The sequence below is a fragment of the Haemorhous mexicanus genome, chromosome 7 (assembly GCF_027477595.1).
Source record: "Haemorhous mexicanus isolate bHaeMex1 chromosome 7, bHaeMex1.pri, whole genome shotgun sequence".
Taxonomy (NCBI): Eukaryota; Metazoa; Chordata; class Aves; order Passeriformes; family Fringillidae; genus Haemorhous; species Haemorhous mexicanus.
The window spans coordinates 39,533,727-39,548,922 of NC_082347.1; the positions used below are offsets into that span (position 1 = coordinate 39,533,727).

The following is a 15,196-nucleotide window of genomic DNA, read 5'->3' on the forward strand; positions in this document are numbered from 1 at the left end:
GAGACACGGGGTGAAAGAGAAGTGTAAATTGAAGATGACAACACTTGTGCATCTGACAACACGTTCTCCTTCGACAGGCCAAATTCATTTTTATTGCCATGGCACTAAAGTCAATGAATTGCAACTGGAATGAGTTTGACACTTTATATTGCTTTTGATAAAACCATTATAAAAAGCGTATTTCAGCCTTTAAAGAAGTATTTTAAAAGCATATTCCCTGCCACCAATGAACTGTATGTGCAGATTGGCCAAGACAGTCAGCATTATATCAAGATGGTCAACAGCACATCTCCTGCACATTCTGTTCCTTAGCCATTCACCCTGCTGAGGTGGGCAGTTGGGGTCCCTTCAGTTTTAAGATCCACACACTCATGTGCTCAGCAGAGGTTGGTGAGGGTCCTTCTGAGCCTTTCAAAGGCTTTCAGAAATTCACTGTGAGTTTTCCAGCTAGTTCCCTTATCATTTTGCATATTAGTGTCTTGATGCTGTGACCACGGGGACAGCAGACATGAGAAAGACCCATCTGCCTCTTTCAACCTGTATTTCTGTATGGAAGTTATGATCCCAGTTAAAAACACTGCTCCATGTTTTTGTTAGTGAGGGCAGTGCAGGGTTTACCTGGACTAACACACTAGCTGGGAATGGCTCCAAGGACATGCTATGGTCTGTCAGGTCAATGTGCAAATGAAATCAGATTTATTCAGAGCACGGAGCTTCCCTTGGTGCTCTTTCAGTCAGGATTGTTAATTGAGAGACCTTACATGGATTCCATGCTGAGGTTTGTACAGAAAACACAAGGAAGAAAACCTGAAGTCGATTTCTGAGCTGTCCACTGTACTGGGCAAAAAATAAATCAACATCAGCAAATGCACAGGAAATTGATATTGTGTAGGAAATGTCCTGCTAAACTTTGCCCACAGAAAATGGTGGCAATTTAGCTTAAATTAATTAGGTTGAAAGAATTCATAGCTTACAAAAATTGGCAAATGTCAGTCTTTTAATCATCTTTGATGGGCTGCTTTAACCATCCTTTAACAACCATCAAGGCTCTTGCTCCTGCCTATGCCCTTCCCTCTTTGGGGGTTGCCCATGTGCAGAGTTTCAGCCTGCAACTATGTGTGATTAACACAGTTTTTATCTGTCACAGGGGGGAAATACCAATAGAAGCATCACAATGAGGTGTTAAAGAGTACAGGCAGAGCTGAAATAATCACAGTGAAAGGCATTTCTAGCTGGGCTCTAAGCTGATACAAGAGAGGATGAATCCCCTTCACAATGGAGAGAACAACTTGTCCAAGGAGGACAGCTGCCCTCAGCCAGGCTTTCCCTGCTCAGGAAAAGGTCAGGCTTTCAACCAAATCTTACAGCCAAGTAATTCTGCTCTTGTTTCCTGATGATACCCACCTGACTTCACAGCCCTGCTCCTCATCCCTGTGGGAAGCATCTTCCCTTTTGTGATATTTCACTTTCACATCTTCATGTGCAAATGAGAGCTTGATAAACCACCCAAGACGCATATCTGCAATGAATCACTATTTCTCATTTAAGCTCCAGAAGTCCAGCATCAGAAACAGAAATCTGGACTGGCCACTGTTTTGGGAGAAGCCCAGGCTAGCTACGAAAATACAAGACTTCTCATCTGCCAACTGCTTTACTACTAAAACATTGGGTTAAAATAAAAGAAGTCATCTAATAAAAAATACTAGCAAACATCATAAACTGAAGTTGCAAAATCTGAAGGTGGAGCTGCAGCAATGTGATCAGTGACCACGAGGTACTGTTTGCCCTCACCAGCTTTGCTGACCTGGACTAATTTATTTCCCTGCCCTCCCTCCCAGCTCAGCACGGGGCTGGCCACAAACCCGCCCTGGCTCAGCCCTCCTACTGACACGTGTCTGTCACTCAGACCTTGCAGGGCTTTCTTGCTGCTCACCACTGGTGATCCTCTGATGGCCAGGCTGCAGGAGCACTCCTCTCAGCTATTCCTGACAAGATCTCAATGACATGGAGAGCAGCAGCTTTGCCAGAGCTGTGGCAGGGGAGTTGCTGGCATGGGAAGCTGGCTCATCTCTGGAGACGTCACTCTACCACCACAGCAAAGGGCTTAAGGTGCTCATTCACCACCTCCTTTTCATACAACCCTGCAACTCCAGGGAGGGTAAATTACCTAACTTATTACTAATTATTTTAAGAAAAGCAAAGTAGTTGCAGCACTAAATCTCATCACTCCTTTCCCCTTCTCTGACCATGCCAAAGCAAGAGGTCCATAAACACATGGCATGTGCCTGTATCCCTGCCCAGGATCCTGCCTCTACCACCAGGCAGGAGAAGACACCTCCCTCCTGCAAGCCCTCTGTCCAAACTCCAAAGTGAACAGTGTAAAATGCACTCAGAGTGTCAAACTCAGCATAAAATGACAAATGGGGTATTTAGGAATAATTCACTGTTGAAAGACTACAATGCATAGTTCAACAAGACTTTTAAAAAGCCCAAAATGGTCTGTTTTAAGGTCTTATCCACATAACAAGCTTCAAAACATGACTGGGCTGTAATATGCACTTTACAACCCTCTGCTGGCTGGGCAGACATTAGCCTACAATGACAGAAAATATTTGCAGCTATTTGGAGACAGAGTTTAATACTGAATTTGCTTTCACTTTCTAACTCGAATATCCACAGCCGAAGCTACAGCCAAGAGAAGGTTCATCACTCTTGAAAACACATTCTGGCTGGCAAATACAATTTTCCTGGATTTAGTCAAGTTTCTGCCATCCACTCAAAGCTGTAAAACATCTTAACATATCTCTAACCTCAGCTTATCCCCTTGTGGGTAAGTGTGAACACTCCTGCTCAGCACAGCTCAAACAACTACAAACCACCACACACTTCCCCATTTTTAATCTTTCCATGTGCCATGTGCTTTACCTTGGCTTCTACTTTTAAAATATAGTTTAACAGGAAGAAAACCTCTCAGGCTGTTTGGAAAGGAAAAAGGGGAAATAAATAAAAATGAAGACAATTTTACAGGTCCTACTTCAGCTAAACCTTTCAGGGCCTTCAATGAGAAGATAATCTTTCTGTGATTATGGCCAAACCCTCTCGTTGCTTGGCAACACATAATTAAGGAATATGTTTTCAGATCCGCTTTGCAAGCTGGCCATTATCAGATGAAATTACTGGAGCAACAAATGTCATCCTCATGCAAATGAGATGGTCGTGGGCAAAAGAAGAAAAAAAAGAAAAAAAGAGGGTTGAGTAGCAAGAGAGAGCTCAACAGCACAGAAATGCTGCTGGCTTCCTCTCGCTGTGTACCAGTAATTCTGGTGAAGAGAAGGGATAATTTCAAGACTTTTAGAGAATGGGGTTTGCAGTTGATAAATGAGAACCAGGGAAGGAGGGATCTGTTTCCTATGGTGGAGGAGATTGCTCCCAATCCCTGTGCTCTGAAGGTCCTTCAGCCCAGAGCTGTCGCTGCGTCGGCATCGACCGCTCAATCAGACACAGCGCAAATAAATGAACATATTTGTGTTCCCCACATTATGCCAGTTCGTCTTCTTAGCTGCATTTATTTAAAAATACTGCCTGGATGTACTACTTTAGCATCTGATCCATGTCAACACAGAACATGTTGCCTAATATTGAAGCATTTTTTAGAAATCAATACATTACACCAGCTACATAAAGGACTCATAAGCGTGAAAGGACCAGCATTTACTTCCTAGCTGCGTAATTATGGTATGGCAGGGAAAGGGGTGTGCCAAGTGTCTGCATTTTGACAACTTTATCATTTCCACTCACAAAATCATTCTTTATTTAGATTCCTGTGGAATGGCATCACCAGTTTGGCACTGTCTCGATGCCTATAAATGGTATCCCTCTTATTAAGGCTTTGTGTGTGTGTGCTGGTACAGCAAATTGTTTGGGAATTGTTTGCATGGGAGTTCAGCTGGGCTGCCCAGGGAGAAAACTCCCTGCTCACAGAGTCATTACCAGCAAAAAACATTTCAAGGGGTGTCTTTCCACATTTTTTTCAAACAGGTCAAGGCACAAATGAATGGATTTGATGAATTCCCTTGTATTTCTCTGGGTGATTTTGGGGGTTAATTTCTATCAGGCTTTGAGTTCCACATATCCAAAGTGGAGGAGCAGATCCTTCTAGGATTGTTCAGCTTTTCATCCGAGCAACCAAGAGAGCCTGAGCGTTTCTAGAAAGGGAAGGGAAGTCTAGGAGCCACCATTCATTTTTATTGTTCCAGTGCTTAATGACAGGCTTTTAGTTTTAAGCACAGCCCTATTACTTTAACAGCTCTATCGCTTCACTTACAGGCATCTTGAGAAGGAAATCAAGGGGTTTATTTTGTATGCTTGATAAAACAGCAAATTAATAATAAGAAGAAAAGCCTTAGGTAATGGCCAAAGGTAAGTCGATTCTCGAATAACACCATTAACTATCTGATGAATTTAGTCAAAACAATGCTAACCATTTTCTCACAGGGACACATTTGTGCCTGATAACAGCGGTAAAAAGTCAATCTGCAGCAAACCCTGTAGTCCTAATTGCTCAGCCAGCACAGTGTCTAATCTCCTGTTCTCGACAAACAACAGGAATGGCAAGATTAGCCCTGGAAGCATTATCTGAGATACCGCTCATGTTTAACTGAAGTTGGCTAAACAAATAAAATATTTGGAATTTAACCACTGTGCAAGAATCAGCATCTTTAGCTCTGCATGGCCAGCACAGCCCTGCAAAGAAATCCCCTTCACCGCGTTTTCTACGTAGGACAGTGTCTAATATTTAAGCATGAACCCCCATGATATGTGACTGTGGGTTTTTTGAGGGGTAAAATAAGCAACAACAAGGTGGTTCTAAACTACTATATGGACTAAGCCCCTTCAGTAATTACTTGGTTCAGGCGACGCCATGGTGGAGACGATGACGGGGGGCCCCGTGCGCCTGCTGAGCTTCGGGTATGGGGAGAGCTGGGCAGGGAAGGCTGGTCCAGTGGGTGCCAGGCTGCTGTCCCCTGCTGTCCCTGGCCGGCGGAGGAGCTGGGGGCTGCTGTGGGGGCTGGGTGCCGGTGACGCCACCGCTGTCCGCTCCCTCTTCATCAGCTCCATGGGCACGGTGTAGGTGGTGGGGTACGCTGTCTTGGGGCTGGCGTGCGGGTTGGCCGCCGTCATGGGCACACCGACCGGAGCGGAGTAGGCAGAGGCAGGACGTGGGTGTGTGCTGCAAGGCAGGGGGGTGTTGTATCCTGAACCGGGGAGGAAGTGTGGCCCCTGAGGAGCCCCTGCGGGGGCTGGGTAGGTGGTGGTCTCCAGCAAGTGCTGGGTCGGGGCGCTGGATGGCCGGCGGTGAATCTCTACACCTCTCGGGGACAGTGGCTGCAATGGTGGCGGGTGCTGCGAAGTGCCAGGGCCATCCACGGTGGGCACCCCGTATTCTGCTGGGAGCTCGCTGCGGTGGCTGAAGCTGTTGGAGCGGGTCCTGGGGCGCAGTGCCCCGCTCCTGCGCTCCTGTCTCTGCAGCTGCATCTCTGCCTTGTAGTTGTGGGCGATGCGGGACAGCACGCGGGCCTGCCCCAGGTTGGGTGCCACCGACTTGATGTCGTTCTCCTCCATCATGGCCAGCAGGTTCGGGGAGTCGAAGCCCTGCTGCAGCAGGGCAGCAAAGGTGCTCTCAGAGACGCCCTCCGCACGCAGCAGCGCCACAAACTCGGGGTCAAAGCTCCTCTTGCCCTCCGGCCCAGGGAAGGTGGGCGGCACTGGTGGGTGGGAAGGCGTCGCCACCGCCGCCTCATAGCTGTCGTAGGGACCCTTGGCGCCAGTGCTCTCCCTGCCTGGCCCGTAGCTGCTGCTGGTGCTGGTGGTGGGATCCACCACCAGGCAGGTGGGGACAGATTGCCTGGCCGCCGCTGCCGCCTCAGGAGCCCGCTCTGCCCCATCACTGTAGCCGGGCCTGCTGGGGAAGGCGGGTGGCTCTGCCGCGTACCGCGGGCCGGGGGGCTCCGTGCCATACCACGCTGGGGACACATCTCTGCCACGCATCCGCTGCCCATCCAGGGCCAACTTGGGGTCTCTGTAGAGGCGGGCGGCATCCGGTGGGGCAGGTGGGCGCACGGCGCTCTGGTCCCAGGACAGTCGGCTGCCAGGCGCCCCATAGCTCGCCAGCGGCCTGCCCGCCACGTGGTCGCGGTAGCAGCGGGGGTCCTTGGGTGACCTCGCCGACAGCGACGGGTCGCTGTAGTAATCCTGGGGCGGCAGAGAGCCCCGGCCCGCCATGGGCGCCGGCCGGTCACAGTAGGCGAAGTCGGGGACAGAGCCCTTCCTCAGGGGCCCTGGTGCGAAGGTGGCATCCTGGTACGGGTACGCCTCTTGCTTCAGCTCCGCACCGCCCTGCAAGATGATATCATTTGCCCGCGGTGGCTCGTACCAGCCGCCCTCACCGCCATAGGTCAGGGAGCTCCTCCGGCCCGGCGGCCTCTGGTACTCAAAGGCGTTCTCGCTCTCCCAGTTCCCCTCATACCAGCCGGCAGCGTCCCAGCTCTGCGAGCGGCCGATGTTGGGGTGCTTGCTGGGGATGGGCATCACCACGAGGCCGCTTGCTCCCGCTGACACGGAGAAGAGGAGGCGCCTTCCTTCTCAGCGCTTCTCCGGCACGCATCCAAACCGGGCCGTGCTGCGCCGGAGCCCTCCCGGGACTTCAGAAACCAATGGCCGGCGGTTTTGCCTTTCCGAGTGCGGCCTGAATTATTAATCCTCGGTAACCTTAGCAGGCAGAGCATGCGGCGGCCGGCGGAGGGGCTGCCCCTGGCCGTGCGCTGCAGCCGCGCAGGAGAGCAGCCGTGCTCAGCCCAGATGCTTTATCCTGTGCCGCTGGGGACGGCGCGAGCACATGGACAACTGGCCGAGCAGTGTGTGGGGATTAGGAGCTAAATAAAACCACTAAAGCCCTCGCTCCATGTGACATCATTTTAGCCCGATGAAATCTCACGCAGTGACCCAGCCAGCAACCTCAATGCAATTTTTCCCCCAGGGAATGATGATTTTTTTTTTTTTTTTTGCTTGTTTGTTTTTATGTTGGTTTTTTTTAGCATGTGTTTCCTCTGTTTTGGTTGTCTCCCCCTGACGTGCTGGGGGAGGCTGTCCCAGCACCCAGCGGGGATGGGCAGCGGGATCACGGAACGTGCGCGGATCCGCTCATCCCCACACAGGCGCACGTTGAAATAAAAAAGAAAGCTTCAGTGTCAGCTCAATCTTAATCCAACCTGATGAAATGCTAAGCCACTGCACACAGCTAAGGACAAATTAAATGGGAGCCAGCAGACAGGCCTAAAAAAGGCCAGTGCAAGATACTTGGGAATACAAGAATGGTCAGAAATTAGTTAGGTATCTCTTTAGCACTTTATGAATATTAAAATTTGTGTTGCAAATTACTTTTTTTTTTTTTAGTTTCAAATTAGCCACACTAACTAGGCTCCAAAAAGATTTTTTTATAATATTACCATAATATGCAAATCCTTTCATCATCCCAGGGCAGAAAATTGTGGAGGTGTAATCTGGACTGTATAATTTTAAAACCCTAGCACAGGTCATGGAGAAGGAGGGGAGGATAAAAGGATCTAAAGCCTGGCCTAACAAAGCAAAAAGGAATAGTAGAATTTTGCCCATTATCTCCAGCTTCCTTTGGAAAAAGTACATGTTTGTGAAATAGTAAAACACTCAGAAACATCACACAAAACTCAATTTGTACTGAGCAGTATTTCAACATTCATGTGGATTAAGCTTTTTTTACACTTGGAGTAGGCAAAGGGATTTAGATGGAATCACAGCACAGAAAATTTTTATGTGGGAATGTAATAAAAATTTCCATATAGAGTCATTGTTTTCAAAGGAGATATTAAAATGGCTCCCCAAAACACCTAACCCAGATTATCACAGGCTGCTCATGCTCAAATATTCCTTTTCAAAGAAGGAATAGCTCAACTGCTCCTAATTTTGCTGACCACCGCTACAGAGGCAACATTTTATTTTCTGAATTAAAAACTCAGATGGGAACAATTTTGCTTTTCTCTGCTTTAACAACAGATTTCTTCCCCTCCAATACATCCCCTTCCAGGACAGACCCACTGAAAGGAGGAACAGTCACCTTCCCTGGCCTGTTTGCAAGACAGCTTGAGCATTTTTCCCGGCTAATCCACAATAAATGTTTCGTGCACAAGCCATCACATGATGGACTATTGTGCTATTATGATAGCTAAATCACTAATACAGTCTAATGCTTAAACTTGCCTATCATACTAATACCTCTGGGCTATATTTCTGACCCAAATACTGACAGGATCTTTGGGTAATCCCTAAATTTCTTTATTGCAGTAAATATTACAAATCCTCTTCAAACATTCTCTCCTCCAATTCCATCCTCAAGAATCACGATCTTGAAAATTATGCTGGATATTACACAGACATGCAAAAGATGGGGCCTAAAATATTATTTATGCAATTCTCAGAGAGTATCTGATTGGCATTATACTGAATTAACTAACAAACTTCAGACACACTGGAAAATTTCTTCTTTTGTGAGAGTCAAGATGGGAAGACACATTTGTGGCTTACAAATAAAGCAGAGAGTATTTTAACCAACAAAAACATTTTATTACAACAACATTTTGCTAAAGAATAAAATGTATTCCCAACTGGATAGAGAGAGATTGGTGCCATTTGTTTCGAAGCAGCAGAAGAAATCTACCAAAAATGTATATGACAAAAGAATAAAATCCTGGTCTATAGATCAAGGGCATCTTGCACCATTGTCCAAAGAAATTACCAGCAAACAGTCACCATGTTAAGCCCTGGCTGACAATGGAAAAAACCATGCCATAGAGAAATGAAATTTCAAAAATGCTGATTTTCAACAACTGCAAGGGAAGCCAGAAGGGAGCTTGAAGCATTCACTACCTCTGAAAAAAAGAAGGGCTTTAACAATAGAAACCTCACCCAAACCAACACATCTGTGACTGGTGGCCATGCCCTGCCCAGAGCACACATGGGTGACAGCAGCACACGAAAGCCACCTCCAAACCCCCTCCATCCCACGTACAGGAGCACATCTGGGCTCTGGAAACCACCCTGGCATCAGCCTGCCCTCACAGTCTTGGGCAAGACATGTGCTCATCTTCCAGCTCTTCACAGGGGCCAGGAAAGCCTAACTGGGGACCTGCCATGGAACACTCATGCATATGGATGGTTCATCCCCTAAGTGCTGACCTCAATGGAACAAACAGATCATTCCTGTGCTCCAAGCCAAGCAGAGGCAAATGCCTGCAGGACTAGGGGCTGCAGGATTTGCACATTTCCCTGCAGCCAAGGGCCAGATGTCCTCTTTGGAGGGCTCTGCTGGCCCCAGTTTTTGTTGACCAAGAGCTGCATCCAGTGGGAAAAACTTGGCCAGGAGCTATGGAGCTGGGCTGCCTCCTGTGCCACCAGGGCAGCAAAGGAAATGTTACACCCTCAGTGAACCAAAGAATGAATAAGAAATTATCAGAATGAAATATTTATGGATAGGTAGGAAGGGTCTTCTCTTTTTCTGTTTTTTGCAGTCTTAAAAGCAGCCCCCGTGCAAATTCAAGCAGCATGGGCAGCAGAGCAAGTGAGGTGACTGTCCCCCTCTACTCCTCTGGTGGGACCCCACCTGCAGAGCTGTGTCCAGCTCTGGGGACTGAAACAGAAGCAGCACATGGAGCTGTTGGAGCAAGCCCAGAGGAGGCCACAAAGATGATTGGAGGGCTGAAGCACCTCTGCTATGGGGAAATGCTGAGGGAATTGGGCATGTTCACCCTGGAGAAGCTTTGGGATCATCTTATCACAGCCTTTCAGTACCTGAAGAGGTCCTCCAGGAGAGCTGGAGAGGGATTTTTTTAGAAGGGCATGGACTGATAGGACATGGGGGAATGGCTTCCCACTGCCAGAGGGCAGGGTTAGATGGGGCACTGGTAAGGAATTCTTCCCTGCAAGAATGGCAAGACCCTGGCACAGGTTTCCCAGAGAGGCTGTAGCTGACCATGGATCCCTGGAAGTGTCCAAGGCCAGGTTGGACAGGGTTTGGAGTAGCCTGGGATAGTGGAAGGTGTCCCTGCCCATGGCAGACGGTGGACCTAAATGAGCTTTAAGGTCCCTTCCAACCCAAACCATTGTGTGGTTCTGCAAAATTCTATTAAATTATTCTGTTCCTATTTCTGCATCCAGACCCAAACAGGATGGCCAGGAGAAGATACAGAGGCCCTGGGGCTCAACCTGATGTAACTGATCCAATTGTGTTTCTCGGGAGTGCAGGAGGCACCAGCACCTACATCCTCAACATGAGGGGGAGACAAGGACTGTGGAACAGGCAGAAAATTTATTCTCCCTTTATCTTTTAATTCTAAAGGTATTTTGGGAAAGGGGAAAAAAAAAACCACACACAGAAGAAAAAAAAAAAAAAAGCTGATCAAGAGATTAAATGTGCTGGTATTTCAGACCACGTGAAAAATGCAGTGTTTTCAATAATACCCTGATTTTCAGTTTAGCATTGATCTCATACATGGTCACAAATATTTGGTTACAATACAATTTGGCCACAATATTTGGTTACAATACAATGACCACAGAAGTCTGCTCTGAAAATAAGGTGATGACAGAGCAGAAGAAAGGTGGGCCAATTGTTGAGACACTGCATTCAAATCCAACAGCAGGAAATCTGAGCCTGGAACCCTCTTGGGGTGGATGTGAAACAAGCACTGCTACAAAGTGCTGTTCTCTTCCCATGGGGAAAGTGTTTTACACCTAAAACCCAGGGTAGGAAATCAGCATGCTAAATCTGCAACACAACTGTGTAAACAACATTTTTTGGAATCCCTAGCACTGACTCAGGAGATATTGGCTGCAAAATTTCATTCATATTGATATAAAACATTTCATTACCTATTCTGAAAGCACATTGCTGGAAAAATTATTCCGTGCAGCAAAATAATACAGATTGAGATCAGTTTTGCTTCTTACTATTGTAAAATATCTTTCAGTTACAAATTTAAATCCTGCTTATATTAGGGAAAAAATATTTTTAATGTAGATTAAGATGTTGATGTTTTCTCCCCAGTTATTTTCTTCTGGGAGAGAGTGGAACAGAAACAGCATGCCAAATGTAATTTCTGGCAAAAACTGTAAGATGCAGCAGTCTGGGAAAGGCTATTTCTCTTTCAAAGGCAAAGGAATCCTACCCCTGGTAGGGAAAAATCCTCTGGAGAACAAATACATCTCTTGTTAATGGAGAGAGCAGGTATCTGGACACCCAGCCTTTATACCTTGCTCTGCCACTGTCAGAGAGTAAATTGCTTAATTTCTTACTTGCTGATTCCCCTTCCATCAAGAGGGATATAATAATATACACCTCTCACACTCGGATGGTGTTAAGATTAATCAGTGTTTGTCATATGTTTTCAGGTGACAAGGTACAAAGCCACTGGGAGGATAAATGCTCCTGCTCTCCCTGCCTGGGCTTTCAAGGACTGTGTGTGATTGTGCCTAATGACCCCCAAAGCTCAGGAAGCCTCTCCTGAACATCCTCCTCCCATGTTCAGCTTGCAGGATGCCAGGGAAGCAGAAATGAGCTACTCTATACTGCGGTGTACCATGGATGCTACAGAGAGGAAAAGGAATGGGATGCAGTATGAGTAATGCACACACACATAGGCATGCACACCAATTGAAAAGAAACAAAATTAAAAAGAAAAATGGGAGAGGAAAAGCAGCAAGAAAATGTTCCAAATCCTTTGAAACTACTCCATTTGCTAAAATTTGGCTCTGCAAAATCTCCCTCACAGTGGCAATAAGCACTCTGCCTAGATGGACTTTTTAACAGTCTCCTGAAATTAAGGGAGCACAAAGAGAAAATTAGCAGGATTGTGCTGGAATCATTTTCAATAATCAAAGGAGCAGCACAGCATCTGAAAGCACTCAGAGCTTGAAGCCCTGCCACATGCTTTTACCAATTTCCAAACCAAAAGCATCGATGCTTTGTAACTCCAACAAAACGCTCCCAAACACCAACTCGGTGCCGTACAACAAAACACTCTGAAGATCAGCCGGTTATTAAACAATCATTGCCTCATGGAACTCTGCATTTTGATGACTTTGAAGCAAAAAAACCAAAAGCTTATGTCCATTTCTATCCCTCAGTGCTGGGATAGAAAGTGCCATCAGCACTGGTGTGATGGGCTCCAGGAATGTGTGAGCACACACGAGCTGCCCCGAAGTGTGACGCGCAAGCCACGAATGGGGTGGGTTGCCATCCCCAGCAGTGACACACAACTGGGCCCAGGCACAGAAAATAAAAGATCAATAAGGGACCCCAACAAATGCACAGCAAAGAACCTCCCATGCCAAAGTCAGCAGAGGTTTTCCTCTCCAAGCTGGTGACACCGTATTGCAGTGCCCTTCTGAGTCATTCCCCAAGAACTCCCCCAAAACCCCACAAACCAAGGTGAGCAGGGAGGGTGTGAGGCCTTTTCCACTCCCACCAGCCAGAGTCGTGCTGAGAAAGAGCATGGAAGCATTTCATGAAAATAAATGAGTGACCTTTCCCTTTATCCTTGTGGAGCTGCCTCTCCACTGCTGTTTTGTGCTAATCTCTGGATGGAAGGGGTTGGATGTGGGAGATGTGCTCCTTCCCAGCCTCATGGCTGGCCAGCCATGCCTCCAATCACTGCCATACAACAACTCTCCATGGATATCCCCCTTCACAGATGGGTGCCTTACCCCAACTTTTCCTATAAGAGGGAATGGCTGGAGCTGTGTCAGGGGAGGTTTAGGCTGGCTATCAGGAAAAGGTTCTTTCCCAGAGGGTGGTGGGCACTGAGCAGGGAATGGTCACAGCCCCAGGGCTGCCAGAGCTCCAGGAGTGTTTGGGCACTGCTCTCAGGGATGCCCAGGATGGGTTTATTGGGGTGTCTGTGTAGGGCCAGAAGCTGGACTCAATGATTCCTGTGGGTCCCTTCCAGCTCAGGACATTCTGTGAATTATCTTCTATTTATTTCAGAATGAGGTATGTGCCACATGTACCCCAGTGGGCATGTGGTAACTCATCACCTCATAGTCTCCTGCTCCCCCAGCAAAGCCTTGGAGGTTGCCCTGAGATATTGAAAATATCCCATCCCTGGAAGTGTCCAAGGCCAGGTTGGATGGGGCTGGAGCAATCTGGGATTGTGGAAGGTGCCCATGCCCATGGCAGGGGATGGAACAAAACTATCTTTAAGGTCCCTTCTAACCTAAACCATTCCATGATTTGCCATCCAGGAAGAAAATCAAACTGCAGGTAACAAATGCAGGAAGGAGCGATCATCTAAAACACACTTGCAGCTAAAAAAGAGAAGTGCAGCTGTAAAAAACCCTTTGAGCCATTGGAATGAGCCTTACAAGCTCTTCAAACTTCAATCAGAAACCACTTTGCCTTCAAGTATGGGGAAACTCCAATAAAAGTTGGCAGAAACAGCAGTGTCACATTCCTGCATCAACAAAGGGATAATAAAAACATCAGATGTATCCCTACAGCACACAGCTACACAGTCTCAAGGACTGCAAAATAAAAATCAATCTGGATGCTGAAGGGCGGGTGAAAAGCAGCAGCCAAGGTTCATTGGGCACATCCCTCAACCATTCCAAAGATCTAATCTATGAATGCTCTTAAAAATAATCCTCCAGAAATCACATCAAGCACCTTGTCTCCAAAACTGGGTATTAGACTCTGAGGTCAAATCTCATCATTTTTAATAAGAATTCAGGATCAAGATTTGAACAGCATGTGTAATGAAAAGAGTGGGAATTATATCTGTCCCAGAAAGCAGTACAGAAATCCACTGTTAAATGAATATGTATTGTAAATCTGAACTCTGCCATGCATGCCTGGGCTTTGCATAGAAAATAATTAATTACTAGACTGTAACACGGGCCTGGGGAGATAAACAGACTGGGGTTCAAGGTGTCTCTGCCTTACTTCCCATGATGATGCCAAGAGATTGAAACATGTTCTTCCCTTTCACACCCACAGCAGATAAAACCAAAACCAAACAGGAGGAAATGCTATTTTAGCAAAAAAAGCATTTCTGCCTCGCTTTTTTAAAAAGACTGGTCTTTTGTACTGTTGTACTGCAAACCATCAAAAGTGAGCTATATCTCACTGTGTTCCCTCACCACCCTTGCTCATGTTCATTTGCTGAGTCAATCAAATATCTACATCAGCAGCAGCACAGTTTTTTCTCACAAATGGGTGTCAATCTACACTAAGGCTATTTTGTGAACTTAATCTGTTTACTACTAAGTTTTGAGGTGCTAGATGGCAGCAGAGAGTGTTTTGTTTAAAATAAAAATTAAAAAGATAATCTAAAATAAAAAAGAAAAACCAAATTAATAGTGTTAAGCTAATGGGCTGTATAAAAGTGTCACTAAGAAATGATCAATGTCATTCAATTTTAAGAATTGCAAAACCAACTCAAAACTTGCTCTTTGAAGAAAGCTCTCTAATGAAAACCTTCACTGTTTTGGCACTTCGATCCATTACATCTGTTTGTGGAGAGCAAAAAATATAAAAGAAAAGTTGTGTAATGTGTTTCCCTGCAGCTTTATTTTAGTACAGCCAGATGTCCTACTCCTGTCAAAATATTTACCAGCAAATATTCAGGAAATCAGGATAAATTTGAAAAGATTGGTCCAGATCCAAACACCATCCACCCCTGAAATAGTGTAATTTAGGAGTCAGATATAAGATTTTTTTCCTGGTATTTTGAAGGAAAACCCATCCTGTTCTCATCTGTCCCTGAGGAGTGATCGTTTCTCATCACATATTTGGAAGCAGCCAACTTCCAACCCCTGGATGCTGGAGACAGCTTCTGCAGCATTCCAGAGCTTGGGAAGAGGAGCCAGGGCTGCCCCAGGGCCCTGCTCCAACAACCCCTTCCCAGTGAATATTCTGGGAATATTATCATTTTTCTGAGTAATCTTTGAATGCAGGAGTAGGATTTAGAGTAAGGAGAAAAAAAACAAAAAACCCCAGATAGGATGACAACATGTTAATCCCTAAAGCAGTTAATTTAAACGGGAAATATGGTAAGGATGGAAATTAGGTTGATGGTATTGAAGTCATCAGCTGTAATTGTTTCTTAATTAA

The 15,196-nt window shown here is 46.3% G+C and overlaps 1 protein-coding gene across 4 annotated transcripts in view; it reads right to left on the reverse strand.

The window, feature by feature from the left end:
• Nucleotides 1–15,196, reverse strand: part of CTBP2 (C-terminal binding protein 2) — a 132,238-nt gene that overhangs the window by 32,795 nt on the left and 84,247 nt on the right. Inside the window, exons 1-2 of one of the 4 annotated variants that reach the window (XM_059852191.1) lie at nucleotides 5,437–6,588; nucleotides 4,905–5,403 (exon numbers count right to left, since the gene is read on the reverse strand). The exons of 2 other annotated variants lie outside the window; for them this stretch is intronic. In XM_059852191.1, the coding sequence (XP_059708174.1) occupies nucleotides 4,905–5,403; nucleotides 5,437–6,588 (1,651 nt within the window). Of the gene's footprint in view, nucleotides 1–4,904; nucleotides 6,589–15,196 lie in introns of those variants that run through there. One more of the 4 variants, XM_059852190.1, reaches the window with a different exon arrangement.